Below are 17,993 nucleotides of genomic sequence, written 5' to 3' on the forward strand. Positions count from 1 at the left end.
TATACATATATATATATATATATATATATATATATATGAAATGCTTATATATATATATATATCAAAGAAATCGTAAAAAAGTCGCTTCGAATACGTGCCTATCGGATCTAGAAGGGGGTTCTTGGCGCGAACGGTGAAACAACGAGTAGTCGTGCTACTTTCGTCCTTGAAATCATTTAACCAGCATCTTTGTGTTTCTCGCGTTATCGGAACGAAGAAACGAAGCCTATTTCGTATCCCCCCGTTCGCTTTATCGTCGAAGAGAGATCGATAAACGAAAGGGTGCACGTAAGAGAAAGAGACGGAAAGAGTGCACGGCAGTGCGATTTTCAGCCTTGACATTGTCCTCAGCTGGCTCAGAGAGCTTACGTAATTCAACTGCCAACGGAACGAGCCACGTGCTAACGCAGCACACGCCTAATGTGGTTGCTCGCGCGTGTCCACGCTCTTCGTACGCTGCTAGTAGCACGAGCGGACCGTATAATTCTGCTGGTACGCACCAGATCTTCTTGCATATAAATATTTTATATGTACGCGATATAATATCTAGTACGAAGAGTCAACTCGTCGAGTTTTCATGGTCCTTCCTTTGTTTCCCTAGCGACAAATTTATTCGAAATTGATGCGCGCTCGTTGAGCTTTGACTCGCGATCGTTTAGCCTCGTCGAGACGAGGACGCTTCGATACGATCTCGAGCCATCGTTTCCAGCATGCCTACGATGTATCCACGGATAAAAATATAACAATGTTATGGGATATAGAATTTTATTATATGGACGATTAGAATATCTCGATTAACTTATGAAAGTTAATGGTAGCGAAATTAATTTATATTAATTTTTAATGGCAAATACATATTTACAAATGTCACGACTCTAATTCCGATGGTTTCTTTGAAAATCGTTAAATTTCACGTTAAAACGAACGAATGCACAATCGCAAGTGGCGCGACGCTCGCTCGCGGTAGGTTCGTTTTTTTTAAGAAAGAAAGAAGCGTGGAAGACGAATGGATTCGTTCTCTCTCTCTCTCTCTCTCTCTCTCTCTCTCTCTCTCTCTCTCTCGCCAGGAAAAAGAACCGGATGTGTTGTCATCGTCATTGTTACTATATTCCAGGCTCGTTCGCTTGTTTTGCCAAAGATTCGTCATTTGCGTGTTTCTTCGCATATGTTAAAGGTAACGTAAACATGTAGGCGCGTGTATGTAGAGAAAACGGGTTCGCCGGCTGTTCATCGCGATTTCACCTTGGAACACGTGACCGAGCGGTCGAAGAAAGCTACGCGTGGTTCCATCACGAATGTCGCCGTCTTGGTCGTCGAAAGATTCATTCTTTTTTTTTTTTTTTTTTTTTCTTTTTTAAGTACGGTGCTCAGAAATAACGTAGGACGCGCTCTCCTTACTTTGCAAAGCCTAGATTTGATTTAATCTCTAGAGTTTACGTTGCTAGCACGATTTCTTCGCTATCGGTCGTGGCTATACGATTGCTACGTAAACTCGGCTCAAATTCGTTCAATTTTACGATGAGTCATCTCGGTAAATACGTTCTATTTCGTTCGAAAGATCGATATATGGTACTCGGACTCGACGATTCTTGGATTTGCATTTAGATAATTAAAACATTCGTGCGACACGAGAACTTGCTATAATTTTGTTTTAAAACTTGCGGAATAACTCGTACGTCGACTTGGATGTCAATTTCATCAGCGTCGTCAATTATAGCTATATAAGAGTATCGTCGTTCTAAATCTGTATCGATATATAAATTGTAGAGAGTGCAAGCTTAAACGTTCTAGTCTTTGCGATTTTCATTCATGCGTCATTGCTCCAGGGTTAAGTGCTCGGCAGACGTGACAGTGATTCAATCGCAGAAACTTTCGTTACCCAATCTCAAACAGGTTACGCTAGAAGAGCGAGCATAGGCGTTTGATTTACGATTACGAGCTGCATATTGGAAGAAGGGGACACTGTCTCGGAAACAATGCGTTCCTCTCGTAACGAATTGCGACGACGGACAAGGTCCGAGAGCCTACTTACGCACGTGTGTGTGCGTGCTCATATGCACATATATATATATATATATATATATATATATATATATATATATACATGTGCACATATATTCACGTGTAGCATGTTGCAATCCCGCGAGATGTGCATCTGATTATAACGATGCGTTTCAATGGGTCCGCATTCTCCAACTTTTTCTCCGTCCATTCATAGCTGTTTCTCTCGGTCAAGGACGCGAGAAAGGGCTAAAACATCGGAGACATGCAATAAACTATTGCTATTCGATGATTAGCGTTCGAGTACGATACAATAGTTGCAAATTATAAGATCGTGAGACAATGACAATGAATTCGTAGAAGCATAGAAATCATAATATCGTTGCACTTGTTAAACGTTGGAGAATATTGTTATAACGGAAGAAAGAAATGAGGTAAAAAGTGATAAATAGAAAAGCGAAAGAAGCTATTGGGCGAGTCAAGTTTAGGCGTGTTTGGTTACCAACGATAAATCAATCGTACGAACAAAGAATCAACGGACCGTCTCAGATAGATATCAGCAGCTCTTTCATTCCCGTTGCAAGAATCGTTAACGAGAGGAAGCTGCTGACTTTCTCGCGATACATGGAAGAACGTTCGCAGAAGCGGCGATCACGCGAACAAAGAAGAACTATTTCGGTCCTGCCGCTTCATGGAAGTGACCCGGCATCGTCCACGCTCGTCGTTCCCTTCGTATTTAGGTCGCTCCGCTTGCACACACTCGTCGCACCACCCCGTGCACGGGAACGTACGCCGTTGGGTATGAGCCTTGTTCCAAATTTAGTAACACGCTCGGTCTCTCGAAAGGCTTCCACCCTCCCGCGTATATCACTCTGTTTATTTAGTCGTTCACGTAGGAAACAACCGAGGAGTGCAAAAGAGAGAAGAGGAGGAAGAGAAAGAGGAGGGAACGCGATCGTTCTCCCGTGAGACTTATTGCTTACAATCTACCCCTTTCGATAAACGATATCGAACAAACCATTCGAGATAAGGACGACATCGTTTATTCTCTCTGGTCTAAACGTACCTATTCCCTCTACGATCTTGGTGTCATACTCGAATCGCAAGTTCCCTTCTTTTGTATTCGAATAAATTTAAACGCGCGTAGGAGAGCTAATAATCTACGGTCATGTAAATCTACATATCATTAAATTCTTTCTTATTGAATACAATTAATGTTCGATAGTAAATGTATCAAATAAACAATGGAGTAGAAATAATGTTTCATTCATCATATTATGTCCTTCTTCATTGAACGTATACGTATGTTTTTTAAGAGGTAAGTAACAAACAACTTTTCGGTCGTTGTCTTTTACGCTTTCTATTATTCGATGATAATCAATCGCATAATCATATCGGACTTACGTAAGTTGTTTGTACCTTACGTGAGAGATCGTGCGCCTGCGTCTTCCTTTCATCGATGCGTAGAACGATCTTATCTCTATTTTCGATCCGGCATATCCTTTCGAAGGATATCGAAAATTTTAAAGAGACATTTTTTTCCCGCAATTTGTTTTTAAAATGAAACTATTTTTAACGAGGAAAAAATATTATTCGTCGATTCCATCTTACTTGGCGAGCGATAATTTAAAAGTTTCAATAATAATTAGACTACCTAAAGTCGAAAATGTGCCGATAACTCGATATCCACCAAGGTGAGACGAATTTAGACCACGATCGATTTCTTAGCTCTTTCAAAGGATATAGCCTGGAACTGTATAATATCGTTCGCAAAGTTTTACAACTCGGTCTATCGTAAAAAGTGATCGAGTCTATGCACCATGCTTATTTGCGGAAGGATCAATGATATGACGAAACTTTGCTTTTACGGATACTTATGCAAGATAAAGAATAGTCGTAAAAGTTAAATCGTATTAAAATTATTAGAAATAATAGAATAGAAACCCGAGCGAAATCGACATTGGTTATAAAGAAGAATTGGAAATTGTTCTTGCAGAAATAATTCTCTTCGAGAGAGAGAACATTTTCCACGATGAAGAATCTTTGACGCATCCGTCTATCTCACATTTCATCGTCCTATCTCGGATGCGACTGTTTCGAGGACAATAGAATCACGCGAGCTCATATTCTCTCTCTCTCTCTCTCTCTCTCTCTCTTTGTCGACTACTAATTCTCGATATTAAGTCGAAGTTAACATTTTTCTTTAGAAAGAAAGGAAATATTCGCGCGCGAAAATAATCTCAACGAGGCATCAAAGTTGACCATTGTCGAGGGACACATTCCATGGAAGCTTGTGCGCGTGTGTGTTTTTACGAGTTGAAAATTCCATAATACCGATTCCTGGTAGTACGAAGGTGGGGAAGAGGCTATATAATCGAACCTGGAAACTAGGTCGCGACCGTTCGATCGACATCGAGTCGTCTCTTTAACCTCGGCTCGGTGTTTACGCTTGTCCCTTATCTCTTTTCTTTTTTCCGGATTTTCCACTCGTTTCTCGAGAAACGGTACCTACTTGCATTCGCATGAATCTTTCATCGATCTCGCCTATGACGAGTAGGTATCCTTATAAGGGACGGGACTAATTAATCTAGAAGAGCGCTTCGAAGAAGAAGATGCGCTTTTTCCGATGCGGTTAATCGGATCAATAGATCGATCGATATCTTTTTATCTCTCTCTCTCTCTCTCTCTCTTGACGCCTTGCCTTTAATATAGAAATATCCGCGTCATCGTCGTTACGAAATCCTCTTGGATTTCTCGGCAGACGCGTTCACGCCTGGTGCAATTATCCTTTCGATTATTATTCGATGTTGGAAGGTGAGATGTAATTTGTGCTCTCATGCATTCAAACGTATTTACTCTTGGAGTAATTTTCATCGATCTTGTACAGATCTAGTCCAGTCGGAAAAACGACGCTAAGCCAAATAGAAAATAGGGAGAGAGAGAGAGAGAGAGAGGATACGAAGGAGATAAGAGAAGAGTAAAGTGGCAATCTCGAAAGGCATTTCTTCGACTTTACGAGTCAATTATCTTAACGTTGGCTCGGCTCGGAAGACCGTAACAGGCCGATCGATCGGCGTTGAACGATGCGCTCATCGAAAGTGTTGCCACGCTAACTGGAAATAATAAGGCTTAGGAACGCTACAGCAATGAGAACGAAGTCCACGACAACGGCAGAGGCGGAACGTTTCTTTTTTTTTTTTTTCTTTTTTTTTCTTTTTTTTTCGTCAGGGAACGCGACGCGACGACGACGCTTTAAATTCGATAAGCGCATTAAATTCGAGCTAATATCTTTTTACTTTTCGATCGATGAGAATCGACGTTTATTGGCTTAAAAAAGAAATCTTTCTAGATTTAACGATCGAGTAACGTAAAGTTCTACCAACGGACCAATAATCCTTCTTATTTTTTCTTTATTAAAGTGCGCAAATTCTTTGCTTTTTCTTCATGGATAGAAATTAGCCGTAGAACATACAAAGTCGATACTAACAGACATATTATATCGATACGGTGTAATTGGAATGAGTCGTCGCAATAGTTTCGTGTCATCGTGACTGAATTCACTTTGTGAACAATAGGCGAAATGGTTCGTGCGAAATGAAACTAACGGAGGAAGTAGTCGCCAGTGGATAGTAATCGTATATCGTGAATAAATGGCGTGATTCTCATCTATTTGTTCGATACGAACCAAACCAACCGTTTCTTTTCCAACGTAAAACGGATTCTCATTAAATGCATCAATAATAGAAATGCAAGTAGTTACCATTTGTTTGCAGTTTCAGGACAATTTTCCAAGAGATCATCCTATATTCGCTTCTTTTCGACATCGAAATTTTCTTTTTTTTTTTTTTTCTTTTTAGCATTTTCGGTTCCTTCTTCCTCTGCACTTGTGAACTAGTTAATCGGTACGTTGCTTGCAAACTTCTCCGGTGCAGTTTCGAAGCGGATAGTCGTTCGAGGTCAAACGGTCGCTCGGCCAATCGTCGTCGCCCTCGGGATTTAGGTCGACCTATGCCTGCGGCGAAACTCATGGTGCTTCGGCTTTAGGCTCGATTAGACACTTGAAAAGGAAGAAGGAAGACGATGATCCTCCAGGAATCCTTTCGCGGGAACCAACGGAAATGGAGATTCTCTTGCGTCGATTACGAAACCGACAACGATTCTCTTCCCGAGAAGAGAAAGTCTAACCCATTGTCCTACGTGAAATCGATGCATTTTTCCAAGCGCTAATCCTAACGTTCGTAATCTTTATTCAATTATTTCTATCATCCGATTCAAAATTAATCGTATCTAATATCGAAGTAGATGATATCAAAGTGCAAGCTATTTCGGACAAATCGAAATAGAAAATTTAATGATCTAGCTCGATCTACGAATCGATCAAGTTCCTTTCGTCGGAAAAGTAGAATCGCCGTTCCTATTCCTTGAGATATCTTTACGCCCGAGCGTAATTGCGTCACGACGAATGCCCTCTCGAAGGAAGGAGTTCTCCCGTCGATCGTAAATCTTGGAAAGCATTTCAGTCGCACGTATAACGGACACCAAGCTTCGGTGTATACGCTTCGGCATTCGGTGGGATTCAGGATAGAAAATCTTACCGCTATCGCGCTTCGAGATACATTTTATCGCGAATCCAAAGCGGACGCTCCCTGAAAGGTATACGAAAATGAAACATCTTTCCTTCTTACGTAAAACGGACATTAGACGTATACCTTCCGATAACATGCGATGCGCCGTTCGTCATTGTTGGCTTTTATCACGTGCCGATTCACTCTTTCTCTCCCCCCCCCCCCCCCCCTCCCTCTCTCTCTCTCTCTCTCCCTCTCTCTCTTCGGTCGAACGGAGAATGAATATCGCGAAGAATTTATGATCGACGAATATCGTGCGATTTCGTATTCAATATTATATATGTATATATATATATATATACGTACATACGCGTTTGAAAAATTCTATCATTAATGATTAATTATATACGAACATATACGAAAGTTCCTTCAAGAAGTTTTTCTGTTTTTTTAATTCGATGCGACGCGTCGTAATTATAATAGTTCTGTTTTTGTAAATGAAAGTTGGCTCTCGTTCCCGGACGATGAAGCATAGATTCTATGAGAAGGCGTTCTTTAATTCGTCGAAAGTTTCGCGAGACATTAGCGACGCGTGTACGTATAATTTATTGTATGCATATAATACATATGTACCTAGATATAACAGCAGCGGCGGTTGGCTTTCAATCGAGCTCGCTCTTTCGTAAGAAACACCTGCGAGTCATTATCCCTCACCTACCTTGGCTTTCCCCTGACATAAGGCAATTCGATTTGCGGCACGCGAAAAAAAAAACAACTACTACGTTCTCCTCTCCCGTCATGAATGGAGGATCGTTGTGATTGACGTTGATTCGTAGGCGGGATCGATATTAATACTTTCACAATTCTACGATCGTCGAGGAGTTATTGAAAAACTTTCGATTTCATTCGAGAATCTCATTATCCCAGTACAACGTGTATATCGACTAAATCATACGATGACGTCATTTCAAACGCTTTTCAAATCTCCCGCGCTTAGATGTTTACATCATGTATGCGTATATATGTATATGTATTTGTTTCAGTCGTCTTTTGCGATTATACGGCAACAGGAAGGTCGCTACAATTTCTCGAAGAGTACATCGCGAAGGAGGTCCTGCCATATTTGGGCGACACTCGAGCATCAACGTCCATCTGCAGTCTACAATCCTCTCTCTTCAGGTAATTAATAGACTGACCGTTCCCAGTGTCCTTCCAACCGCCTCCCCCCTCCCCCGCCCGCCCCCTTCACCTTGCCCCCATACATACACTCTCACTCTTTCTTTTTTCCGTTCTACCAAGCACCGAACGATCGCGATAACGATCGAGGCCGAAAGAACGCTTATATGCATTCTTAAACGCGAACGTGTGCATCGCCCGCGGCCACCTGCTAGAGTCAGCAGCGATACGATTATACACCTGGTTCTCAATTCTGCGAATGGTTTTCGCTTAAAGGTCCCTATAACTCGGATTGCGTTCTTACGAAAGCGAACGTGATCTTATCGTACGAAATATTCTCCTTTCGCGATCGCGAGAAACGATTTGTCATTTCAAAACGTTTATATCTATCGACCTTTCAACGTGCGCATTTGTTACACGCTCGAAATACGATGGACAAACATGACAAATTTCTTGAGTACGATGCGTTTATTTCTTGATTAGGTCGGCAAAAAGAAAAAAAATGTAGGAAAAAGTAACGAAAATTAAGTGCAAAGTTTCTCGCGTTTATCTCTCTCTCCCTTTTTCACAACTCGTTCCTAATCTGCCGTGATTATATATTATGTCGGCATATTATACGCGTAAAGTTGATTCGCTCAGATTGGCGTTAACGTGCCATAGATCAATATTCAGTCTGCGCTATCAAACGCGCTCGCTACCTCTCCAAACTTTGGACGAGAGGTAATGGCATGGCAACGAGTATACGATACGATCAACGTTATTTCGTTACGTTATCGAATTTTCGTTAAACTCGTATCAACGGATGTTTTCCAGGCACGAAACAAGAGACATCGTTAGGCATGCCGTTGGTGCTGATGACCAGGATGCGGTTTTATTCACGGGTCAAGGTTCGGCCGGTGCCCTTCGCACACTTCTGCGACATCTCGATCTCTCAAAATCCACCGTAGTTTTCGTGGGCCCGTTCGAGTACCACGACAATCTACAGCCGTGGCGTGAATATGGTGTCAAGGTAAGGCAGAATAAAACTTGGATATTGAAAATCATGACCGTTCGATCGTTTTCTTTTTTTTTTCTTTTTTTTTTTTCTTCTTCTTTTTTTTTTTCTTCTTTTTTTTTCTTTTTTATTTCTTTTCCTTTTCCTTTCGTATCCTTTCTCTCTTAACGTTTTTCGACCCGAAAAAAACTCTATATGGTTTTACCTAACAGATAGTACGAGTGTCCGAAACCCGAGAGGGTTTCTTGGATTTGAACGAACTTGAACGAGGTCTGGCCAAGATGCGTGCAGAAGGCATCGCGCAAATGATCGGATGCTTCAGTGCGGCCAGTTGTATAACAGGGGTTTTGGCGGATGACGTTGCTACGACCCTTCTTCTACATCAGTACGGTGCCCTCAGTATCTGGGATTATACCACTGCAGGTAAGAAAAGTGATTCAGTATTGCGAACGAGCGATTGATTTTCATAGAGCGTTTGCTTCTCCCTTTTCTCCCTCCTTTCTAAAGTGATCGATCAACGTCGTTGTGCGTTTCAGCGCCGTACACTCAGATCGACATGAATCCACATCTACCGGGTATGAGCGAATCCACGGCGCACAAGGATGCAATTTTCTTCGCTGGGCACAAGTTCGTAGGAGGCGTCCAATCGCCTGGGGTACTCGTCAGTAAAAAATTTCTATTAATGGTCGAAATAAGAGCCGAAGATATGAGAGACAGTCACCGATACCTGACCAATCCCGAGCTTCGCGACGAAAGTGGAACCGCCGGAGTCGTGGAAAGTATTCGCTGTGGATTGGCGATTCAATTGAAGGAGAACGTGACGCCACGGGCTATCGTCAATCGTCAAGACAAAATTTCTAGGTGAACTTTCATACCGTACGCCAATAAGCGAGCTTTCCTAGCTTAATAAAAGATAAATTATCTTTATTATTATGTTCTGTACAGGCAAGTGCTGGCCCACGTACGCACAATTCCAGAACTGATTTTACTCGGTAGTGCATCGCAAAATGTTAAAAGGCTGCCCATCTTCTCGTTTATGGTCCGACACCCACGTGGCACATTTCTCCATCACAATTTCGTGTGCGCCGTATTAAACGACGTTTTCGGCATACAGGCAAGAAGTGGGTGCGCTTGCGTTGGTCGATACGCTCACAATTTGATGGGAATAGACGCGGAATTGGCGAAAGAGTACGAAGATTTATTGACGCAGAGGTAAGTTAAATATATTATTATTTCGTCGGTATTTCGTCTGGAAATATTAACAAGTGGCGTTTTGTTCTATTTTAAGTCGACGCAACGAAGTTGCAAGCGAGGAGGTTAACAGCGAAGCAATGAGGCCGGGATTCGCTAAGCTTTCCTTTCCTTATTTCATGTCCGAGGCCGAAGTCGCATTTATTTTGGAGGCCTTGAAGATGGTGGCCACCGAGGGATGGAAGCTCTTACCGCAATACGTTTTAAATCCTCAGACCGGGGAGTGGCGACACCACACGAACAGTATATTGAAGGAACGAAAATTGTTGGGAACGATAAGATATACCGACGGGAGAATGAATGCGTCCGAAAGGAGGGCCTCCGGATCCGGCGCATTTCCGCAAAGCTACGCGGACTGCCTACAAATGGCGCGAAATATTTTCAATCGTGCGCGTAAAATAGCACAGAGATATCCCCTGCAAACCGATCGTATCTTTAACTTCATCTCGGAAGAAACGGAACCATTGCGTTGGTTTATGTTACCGAGCGAGGCGCAAGATCTGCTTCTAGGTAATTCACAAAACGTGAAGCAGGAAGTACCTTTCAATCCTACGTTAGCTTCGCACAGGATCGCGCACACGACACCGGTTACGAGTACGCACGAGAGTCTCGTTAATAGTTTGACCTCGGCCAACGGCATGAGACGTTTGAACAGCGACATTCCTCGAACCGGAAACACTCCGGTATCGCCAAATTCGCCGCGACATCGAAGTCTTCCGGCGTTGAGTACGATAAGGAGAAACTGCGTGGCTGCGTCGACGACGGAGCCTAGTAAAACGAATCCCACGGAGATCGACGGGATCGATGATAAACAATTGATGCGTACAGAGACCGGGAATACGTCGACCGGTCACAAATCCCCGGCCACCTGTCCGAGTTCGCCAATGCCAATACGATTCGCCGTTGGCGAAGCGGTCACTCCCTCGGCCCTATCGTGTATGTCTCATGCGACGGTGGTTGTCAGTCGGCCGCTGAAGGAACAAAGAGATTTGATAGAGGCGAGGGACGGCGGACGTGCAAGGTGCAATTCATTGGGTAGTACAACGGGGACGAATAACAACGCGGCCAACAACCGATCCGGCATGTCGTCCTCGTCCTCGCCCATACCGGTACTTCCGTTGAGCCCTCAGACATTGACGAGCTTGGGTTTCACGCCGCCGCGTTCGGACTTAAACGCCTCGAGACAGAAGCAACGACTTCACTGTAGTTGTAGCAGCCAAACGGAATTGAATTCTCTCGAATTGGACGCGATGAGTAATCTGAGCCATTCCATATCATCTTTCAATTATCACAGCAGCGTCGCCTCCCCGCCCTCCTCGTATTCGTCGGTCGGTGAATACACGGAGAAGCTCATAGGCGGTGGAAGGTCCTCGCCAATATACTCCAATGTCGGACAAAGATCCGACGACGATTTGAGCGCTTACTTGAAGGAAGTTACGAAGGAGTTAGCGACTGAGATAAAGTCGGAGATTCGCGAGGTGATATCGAAGGTGGACGATGCATTATCGGAGGCGAACACGTCCGAGAATACGCCGCAGCACCATTCTAGGAATCACAGCGCCATCAGTCAATTGTCCTCGACCGAGGATAGGCAGTTCAGGCACGATTCCTTTACGGCCAGCGACATCGCCGAATATCTGATGGAATTTTCGAAGGAAATGGCGAGCGAGGTTAAGTCCGAGATCAGGTGTATGGTGAACGCGGTCGACGGTCTTCACAGGCACTCGCCGGATGCTTCGGCCTCGGACGTATCCTCCAACGGATGCGAATCCCCGGACAGAGGTAGAGTTACCATATCGAACGTTTCCCCTCGGTTATTGAATTCTAGAAAACACGGTACCTCCGAGATAACCGGCAAGATCGGCGAATTGACGCAACAGGAGAGCAAGATGTCCAGCGAGTGTTCCTCCGACGAGACGGTGATATTCGTCATGAAACCGACCGAAACCGAACGGATGATCGCCGCCGGTAATCGTGTCGCCAAAACCGACGACGAGAACGACGTGGACGACGACGTGGACGACGACGATTCCCACGAGCGTAGAGGACCAGAGGACATGGGTGGTGACCCCAGGAAGATCCTACCAAAGATTTATTCGGCCGTGAACTCGGTAAGTTCTCAGGACAGTGGGATCAACCTTTCCTTTCACGAAAGCGACAAGTCGATCGAATCGACGGAATTGAAACGTAGCAGTAGCGCCGAATCAAATTCTACGAACAGTTACGGTCGAAAGTCTAGAACGACGAACTCGATGTCTGGTTTATCCGGTAAATCTTCCTCGAAACAGCTCGTACGTCAAAACGACGATCTCTCGGAGGACGAGGAGTTATCGTCGGACTTGCGAGAGGAGGAGGGCGATCCGGAGGAAGAGGGCTTGAAATTCGAAGGGAAAGACGATACGAGGAACGTTCAGCCGCGCGTCCAGTGGCACTCGGCACCGAGAAACATTTGGAAACCAACGGTGGAGGCCATACAGGAATTCGACATGATTCGGGACAATGACAGGGTACTCCTGTGTCTCTCGATACTTGGAAAGGATTCGCTGTCTCTCTTGCACACGCTACATCAATATAGGTTACACGCGAGGTCAAAGGGGATCGATTTCGAGATCGGCGCTGCCACGATCGACACCGGTGGCACGACGTTCGATCGGCTTGAGACTATAAGACATTTCAAGGTTTTGGACGTTCCTTACTTTTACGAGGAGTTGGCGGTCGAGCCGACGACGACGACGACGACGACGACGACGACGACGACGACGACGACGACGACGACACCGACGCCGACGCCGACGACGACGCCGACACCGACGCCGACGACGACGACGACGAAGACGACTATTACTACGACAACAGGTACAGAAAGTCAAGCCGAGGAATCCCTTTCCAACGAAGCCTGCAGCTTTTGCAACAGATCCATCAGAGCACAATTGTATGCGATCGCGAAACGTCACGGTTACAACGTATTGGCACTCGGGCAACACTTGGACGATCTGACCGAGAGCTTTCTATCCTCCGTCTTTCACGATGGCCAATTAAAGACCATGAAGGCGCATTATTATATTCGTCGACAAGATCTTCGTGTCATCAGACCGTTCGTCTACGTCAGTGAGAAAGCTTTGAGACAATTTTCACGAGGCAAACGATTTGTCTCGCACGAATCAAAAATGGCTGAACTTTCGGAGGTGAGTTTCTTTTTTCGTTGAACCAATCAATCGTTGGAATTTATTAAACCGATCAATCGTTAATTCGATCCGATCCTCTTCCAGAAACAGAAACACAGCAAAGATATATTGGTCCAACAGGAACGAGCTTATCCACGTATATATTGGTCCGTACGTACGGCCCTTCGGCCGTTAATAATTTCACACGGACAATTGCCAGACTTCGACGTGACTTGCAGCAACATTTCCGGTAATATGACCAATAGCCCGAGCAGTAGCAGCGGGGTCAGTAGCATCAGCAGCGCTAGTAGCAGCAACGCCGCCTCGACCGGCATCAATGGCGGTGGCGGTAATAATCAACAAAAGAGGTATCGAAGGACGAAAACGAATTCGGTTTCCTCGTCGTCGGCCGTCCATCATTTGTCCTCCCAACGACTCGACGACAACGACGAGACCGACGAGGAGCCGGTCCTTTGAGGAGGACCGTCCGCGAGATGGGATCCAAAGCGGCGTCCTTCAGTCTCATCTTCGCGTGCACGTCGACGAGTAGCCCCGCCGTCTACGTCAGCTCTTCTCGCACGAAGAAGACGACAACGTTTCGCTGCTATGACCACCGCGGCTGTCGTCGTTGCGAATGAATCGGAGTCGTTCGAGCGTTGAACGAGAAAGGAAAACGAAGAACGGAAACGAAATCAAATCTAAAAACGATTGTCCATCGCTTTTTCCGCGAACAACGACGGCGACGACGACGACGGCGACGACGACGGCGACGACAACGACGACGCGCATACTTTCACTTTGGAGTTCGCTTCGAAACTTTATGTGATACAATACGAGCGACGACGAGATCATCGAATACTTTCTCTTTTTCTTCTGCCGAACGCATTCGGTTTCTTTTTCTAATAAATGTATGTTTACGTATTATGCGCGCAAACCTGGAGGATCTACGGAGAGGGCATGGCAATTACAAAGCATGCGAGGATCTAAAAAGAAGAAAGACCGCTCTTGATCGATAATTACTATCGATTTATGTTCTAAACGTCGTCTTTTCGAAGATCGACTCACGAAAACACGGACGATATAATGAGTGTTTTTGGTATTCATAGAGTCGTCTATAGGAAATCTACTGATGTGACTAATCGCATTTGTCATGCGATGAACGGTTGTCGGACTGCTTAGCGCACTTGTTGGCGCCTATAATGTCGTTAGAAAGAATTTCGAAAGTGGATTTTGACGTTAGGATTCTTCATCGATTAGTAGATAAATGCAGGAAAATGGAAAAGCGTCGAGATACACGGTAAGCATTTGTCTTACCGTGAAACGAATCTCGAGTATCGTTTCGAATCCTCTAAGACGATTTTTTTCGTGCGGTCAAGAAAATTGTCGGCCTTAATATGTTCGAACGTTTTACGAGAGATAAACTCGCGTATAATTATCGAATCGAGAGATAATTTTACGACGCTTTCCAGATTCCATTTATTTCGATATAGTCCGCGGCGCACGGCATTGCATGCACGCATAAACGCTTATGCAAAAAGAGGAGAATGACGAAGAAAATGAAAGATTAGCGAACGCTGTTTAAACGAATCAACCGAAAATCTTATCTTTCTCGAGTGATAATTATCGTAACTGGATTATCTGACTCAACTCTTAATGGACATTATCATTAATTCATGCTCCTTCATATCTGTAATCTACATTAGACCGACATTAGTAGTTGCGAACGAACATTTTGCGCGGTGAAAGGCGTGAACGGAGAGAGAAGAAAAAAGAGGAGAGAAAAAAAGGGAAAAGAAAGCCAAGTAAAGCGATAGACGATACGCGACCGATCCAAGTAAAAATAGTCGTTCGAGCGATAAACGTTTCGTCGCAAGGAAGAATTTCGAACGATGCAGAAGGAAATTTCGAGTTGATTTTTCCATCACGAGGCTTCTTCGCGTATTTTGCAAAGCGCGAAGATGAAACGTGCAAGAAAAAAAAAAAAAAGAAAAAAAAAAAGAAAAAGAAAAAAATGGAAAGATGGAATCGCGCGCATCGAAAGTCCCTGTGTACAAGAAACGATTTGCAATTTTGAAAAATCTTCCGTCGTTCGACTTTTTCATTGAAAAGAATAGTAGGTGCACTTTCTATACATGTACTTAGTTGTAAATACGGTACAGATATAAGGAAAAAAAAAGAAAGAAAAAAACTGATCGTTCGGAGGAGTTCTTACTTCTTGACGACGAACGTAATATATTCGTCCGGATATCAAACGAGAGAATTCATTTCGATCTGACCGGTTTAAAATTTAGAGACATTGCAAGTGGTCGCGTATCGATGAATCGATTTTTAATCGTTTTGATCGGCCATAAGAGGGAATGCTCGATCGAGCCGATCGGCCACGTTTAATTGATGTAAAAACTTTCCTTATTTTTCTTTTTTTTTCCTTTGTTCAGGGCCGTATACAGAAGCATAGGTAAAAGAAAAACGGCGATGACGTTGTTTTCTTCTCGTCTATTCGTTGATTCTTTTTCCCTCTTTTCCTTCAATTTTTGTCTCATAACGCGAGAAAAATCCGACAGCATTTTTCCGTCCTGCATCTTGTCAAAATAATGGAAGGACGATCGTTGCTGCGAAGAAGAGAATCGTATCTTCGTTTATGACGAATCTCTTACGTTACGTAAAAAGTCCTTTACAAAGTCGCTGCGATCGAAAAAAATTCTGCGAATAGTCGAAAAGTAAAATCGAAAAATCGTCATAACTCTTCTTTTACGTATGATCAAATGTTCCATACGGCTATTGTATGTTCGCTGTTGTTAGAACTCGTAAGTCTCGCATTATAGCTCGCATGTAAAACGCACGCAACGTAAAAGAAAAAAAAAAAAAAAAAAAAAAAAAAACAAGAGAAAAAAACAAGAAAAAAAAGAAAAAATAAAAAGAAATAAGTCGTCCATCTGTCGTACGTCCTTCGTGCCGCGTGGATTTTTTCAAGGGTTCGGTTTGTCTCTACGCCGCGAAAGAGACAATTGGACAATTGGACGAACGAAAGGAGAGATTGGGAGAGCTTAAAGCTAAAAAGGAGGGAAAAAAGAGGTAGAACGAAAGAAAGAGAGAAAGAGTGAGAGAGAGTGAAAGAAGGAAATCTTGATCTATAAAATCCTTACGAATAGATATTATTATATTTTCCGAGAATTGCGAGAGGTCATTGTTACTGTAAAGATATGTAAGTTTATTTATCGCTAATAAAAACGAATGTTTAAAGAAAATACGCTAGATTTGATCTCGATAAAGTTATTATTTTAAGAGAGAGAGAGAGAGAGAGAGAGAAAGGTAGGTGAGCAAAAAGGTCTTAACAAGATTTTCCTTATTAATTTATTAGTACTTTAAGTAATTTTAAATAGCATGCGAGTTTTATTATCGGTGTAATAGTATTACATCGTTCGAGACACGTCGTACGAGGCTCGATGCGTTACAAAGCAGTCCAGATAAATTTGAGAATGAATTTGAATTCGTGCTTTATCTTCGAAATTCGTCCCTTGATTGGATGAGACAGGCGATATCGCAAAAGAGAGAATCGCCATTGCTTATAACAGATTAAAGATCATTGACTTAATCATTGCAATTAGCAGTAACCACTTTATATTTATTTATTTATATTTTATTAATATAATGATTTTAATTAGAGTGCAAGATCGAAGAATTTGTTTGCTTGACCATTGAAAACTGATTTACCAAATATTTCTCGACGATCAACGATCATTTCTTTCGTTCCCGACGATCGATTGATTCCCCGGGCGAATTCGAATCGGATTACATCGATCGACTTATCTACTTAAAAAGATTGGAATTATCTTTATTTGAAGACAATTGGAAAAGAGATGCTATGACCAAGCACAAAAGTCACTTACTTATCGGCATCCCACGATGAGATTTCGAGGAACAGACTATTCGCGTATCTTATTTCACGTCGATCAATCTCGAAATAGAAACTCCAAGAGTGGTGTGTGCTGGAGAAAAGACATTAACCTAGAGCTTACGACCTATTACATATACGACACGATCACCGTCGAGAATAAAATGCTTTTTGGTGCGATGAAAAGTTTAAAGAAACCACTTTGAGTTTCTATTCGAAATACTTATATGCGTGCATGCATATCGATGCCATTGGCCAAGAACTTTCTTATTTTTTATATTATTAATTAATATTTTCTCTCGTTCGCACCAACAAAGAAAACGTATTGAATCACATAGAAGAATTCTCTCTTCCTTTTATCATTGATAGTGCTAGTCAATGAATAGTGCTATCCATCGAATTGGAAAAAACATTGCAGCGACATCCAAAATCATTGATGGCCGCTACTTTCTACCGTGCTAAATTTCACAAGAAAAAATAATCGTTCGACGATCGATATTCTGTTTTGTTAATTGGATAAAGTTAAATTGCCCATAGTATTTTTAATTACAACAGTGCGAAGGAGAGAGAGAGAGAGAGAGAGAGAGAGACAGATATACGGAAAAAAAGATAAAAGACGAATCGTTGCGAAAACGATTCCTTTCGACGATCGACGATCCTCAATCTTGGTGCGATTTCTTCGATCGAGAAGACTCGTTATGTCGGAGACTGCGATTCCTCTTCTTCCTCATCTTCCTCATCCTCATCTATACCAGGCTCACCGAGCGCATGAACGAACTCTAAAAGAGATAAATTTGTACAAAATTTATTTTACATTATTCATCTATATCTTTTACATTTTATATTCCTAACTAATACTGTAACTTTCACATTGTGCAATTTTCTTTCGTAAACACAAAACAAAAGTAGTTTTGTAGTGAGTTCAAATCGATACAAATAATAATGATTAA

The 17,993-nt window shown here is 42.9% G+C and overlaps 2 protein-coding genes across 6 annotated transcripts in view; one reads left to right on the top strand and one right to left on the bottom strand.

The window, feature by feature from the left end:
- LOC124955432 (serine-rich adhesin for platelets-like) overlaps positions 1–16,820 on the top strand; it is a 40,119-nt gene extending 23,299 nt beyond the window's left edge. The window contains exons 2-9 of one of the 2 annotated variants that reach the window (XM_047509870.1): positions 7,610–7,745; positions 8,556–8,751; positions 8,949–9,159; positions 9,273–9,597; positions 9,682–9,948; positions 10,025–12,098; positions 12,276–13,172; positions 13,257–16,820. In XM_047509870.1, the coding sequence (XP_047365826.1) occupies positions 7,610–7,745; positions 8,556–8,751; positions 8,949–9,159; positions 9,273–9,597; positions 9,682–9,948; positions 10,025–12,098; positions 12,276–13,172; positions 13,257–13,628 (4,478 nt within the window). In that variant the 3' untranslated portion in view covers positions 13,629–16,820. Of the gene's footprint in view, positions 1–7,609; positions 7,746–8,555; positions 8,752–8,948; positions 9,160–9,272; positions 9,598–9,681; positions 9,949–10,024; positions 13,173–13,256 lie in introns of both variants that reach the window. The other variant, XM_047509868.1, reaches the window with a different exon arrangement.
- LOC124955436 (calmodulin) overlaps positions 16,519–17,993 on the bottom strand; it is a 37,963-nt gene continuing 36,488 nt past the window's right edge. For all 4 annotated transcript variants that reach the window (XM_047509885.1, XM_047509883.1, XM_047509884.1 and 1 more), the window contains one exon: positions 16,519–17,822. In XM_047509885.1, the coding sequence (XP_047365841.1) occupies positions 17,740–17,822 (83 nt within the window). In that variant the 3' untranslated portion in view covers positions 16,519–17,739. The remainder of the gene's footprint in view (positions 17,823–17,993) is intronic.

The sequence above is a fragment of the Vespa velutina genome, chromosome 18, assembly GCF_912470025.1.
Source record: "Vespa velutina chromosome 18, iVesVel2.1, whole genome shotgun sequence".
Taxonomy (NCBI): Eukaryota; Metazoa; Arthropoda; class Insecta; order Hymenoptera; family Vespidae; genus Vespa; species Vespa velutina.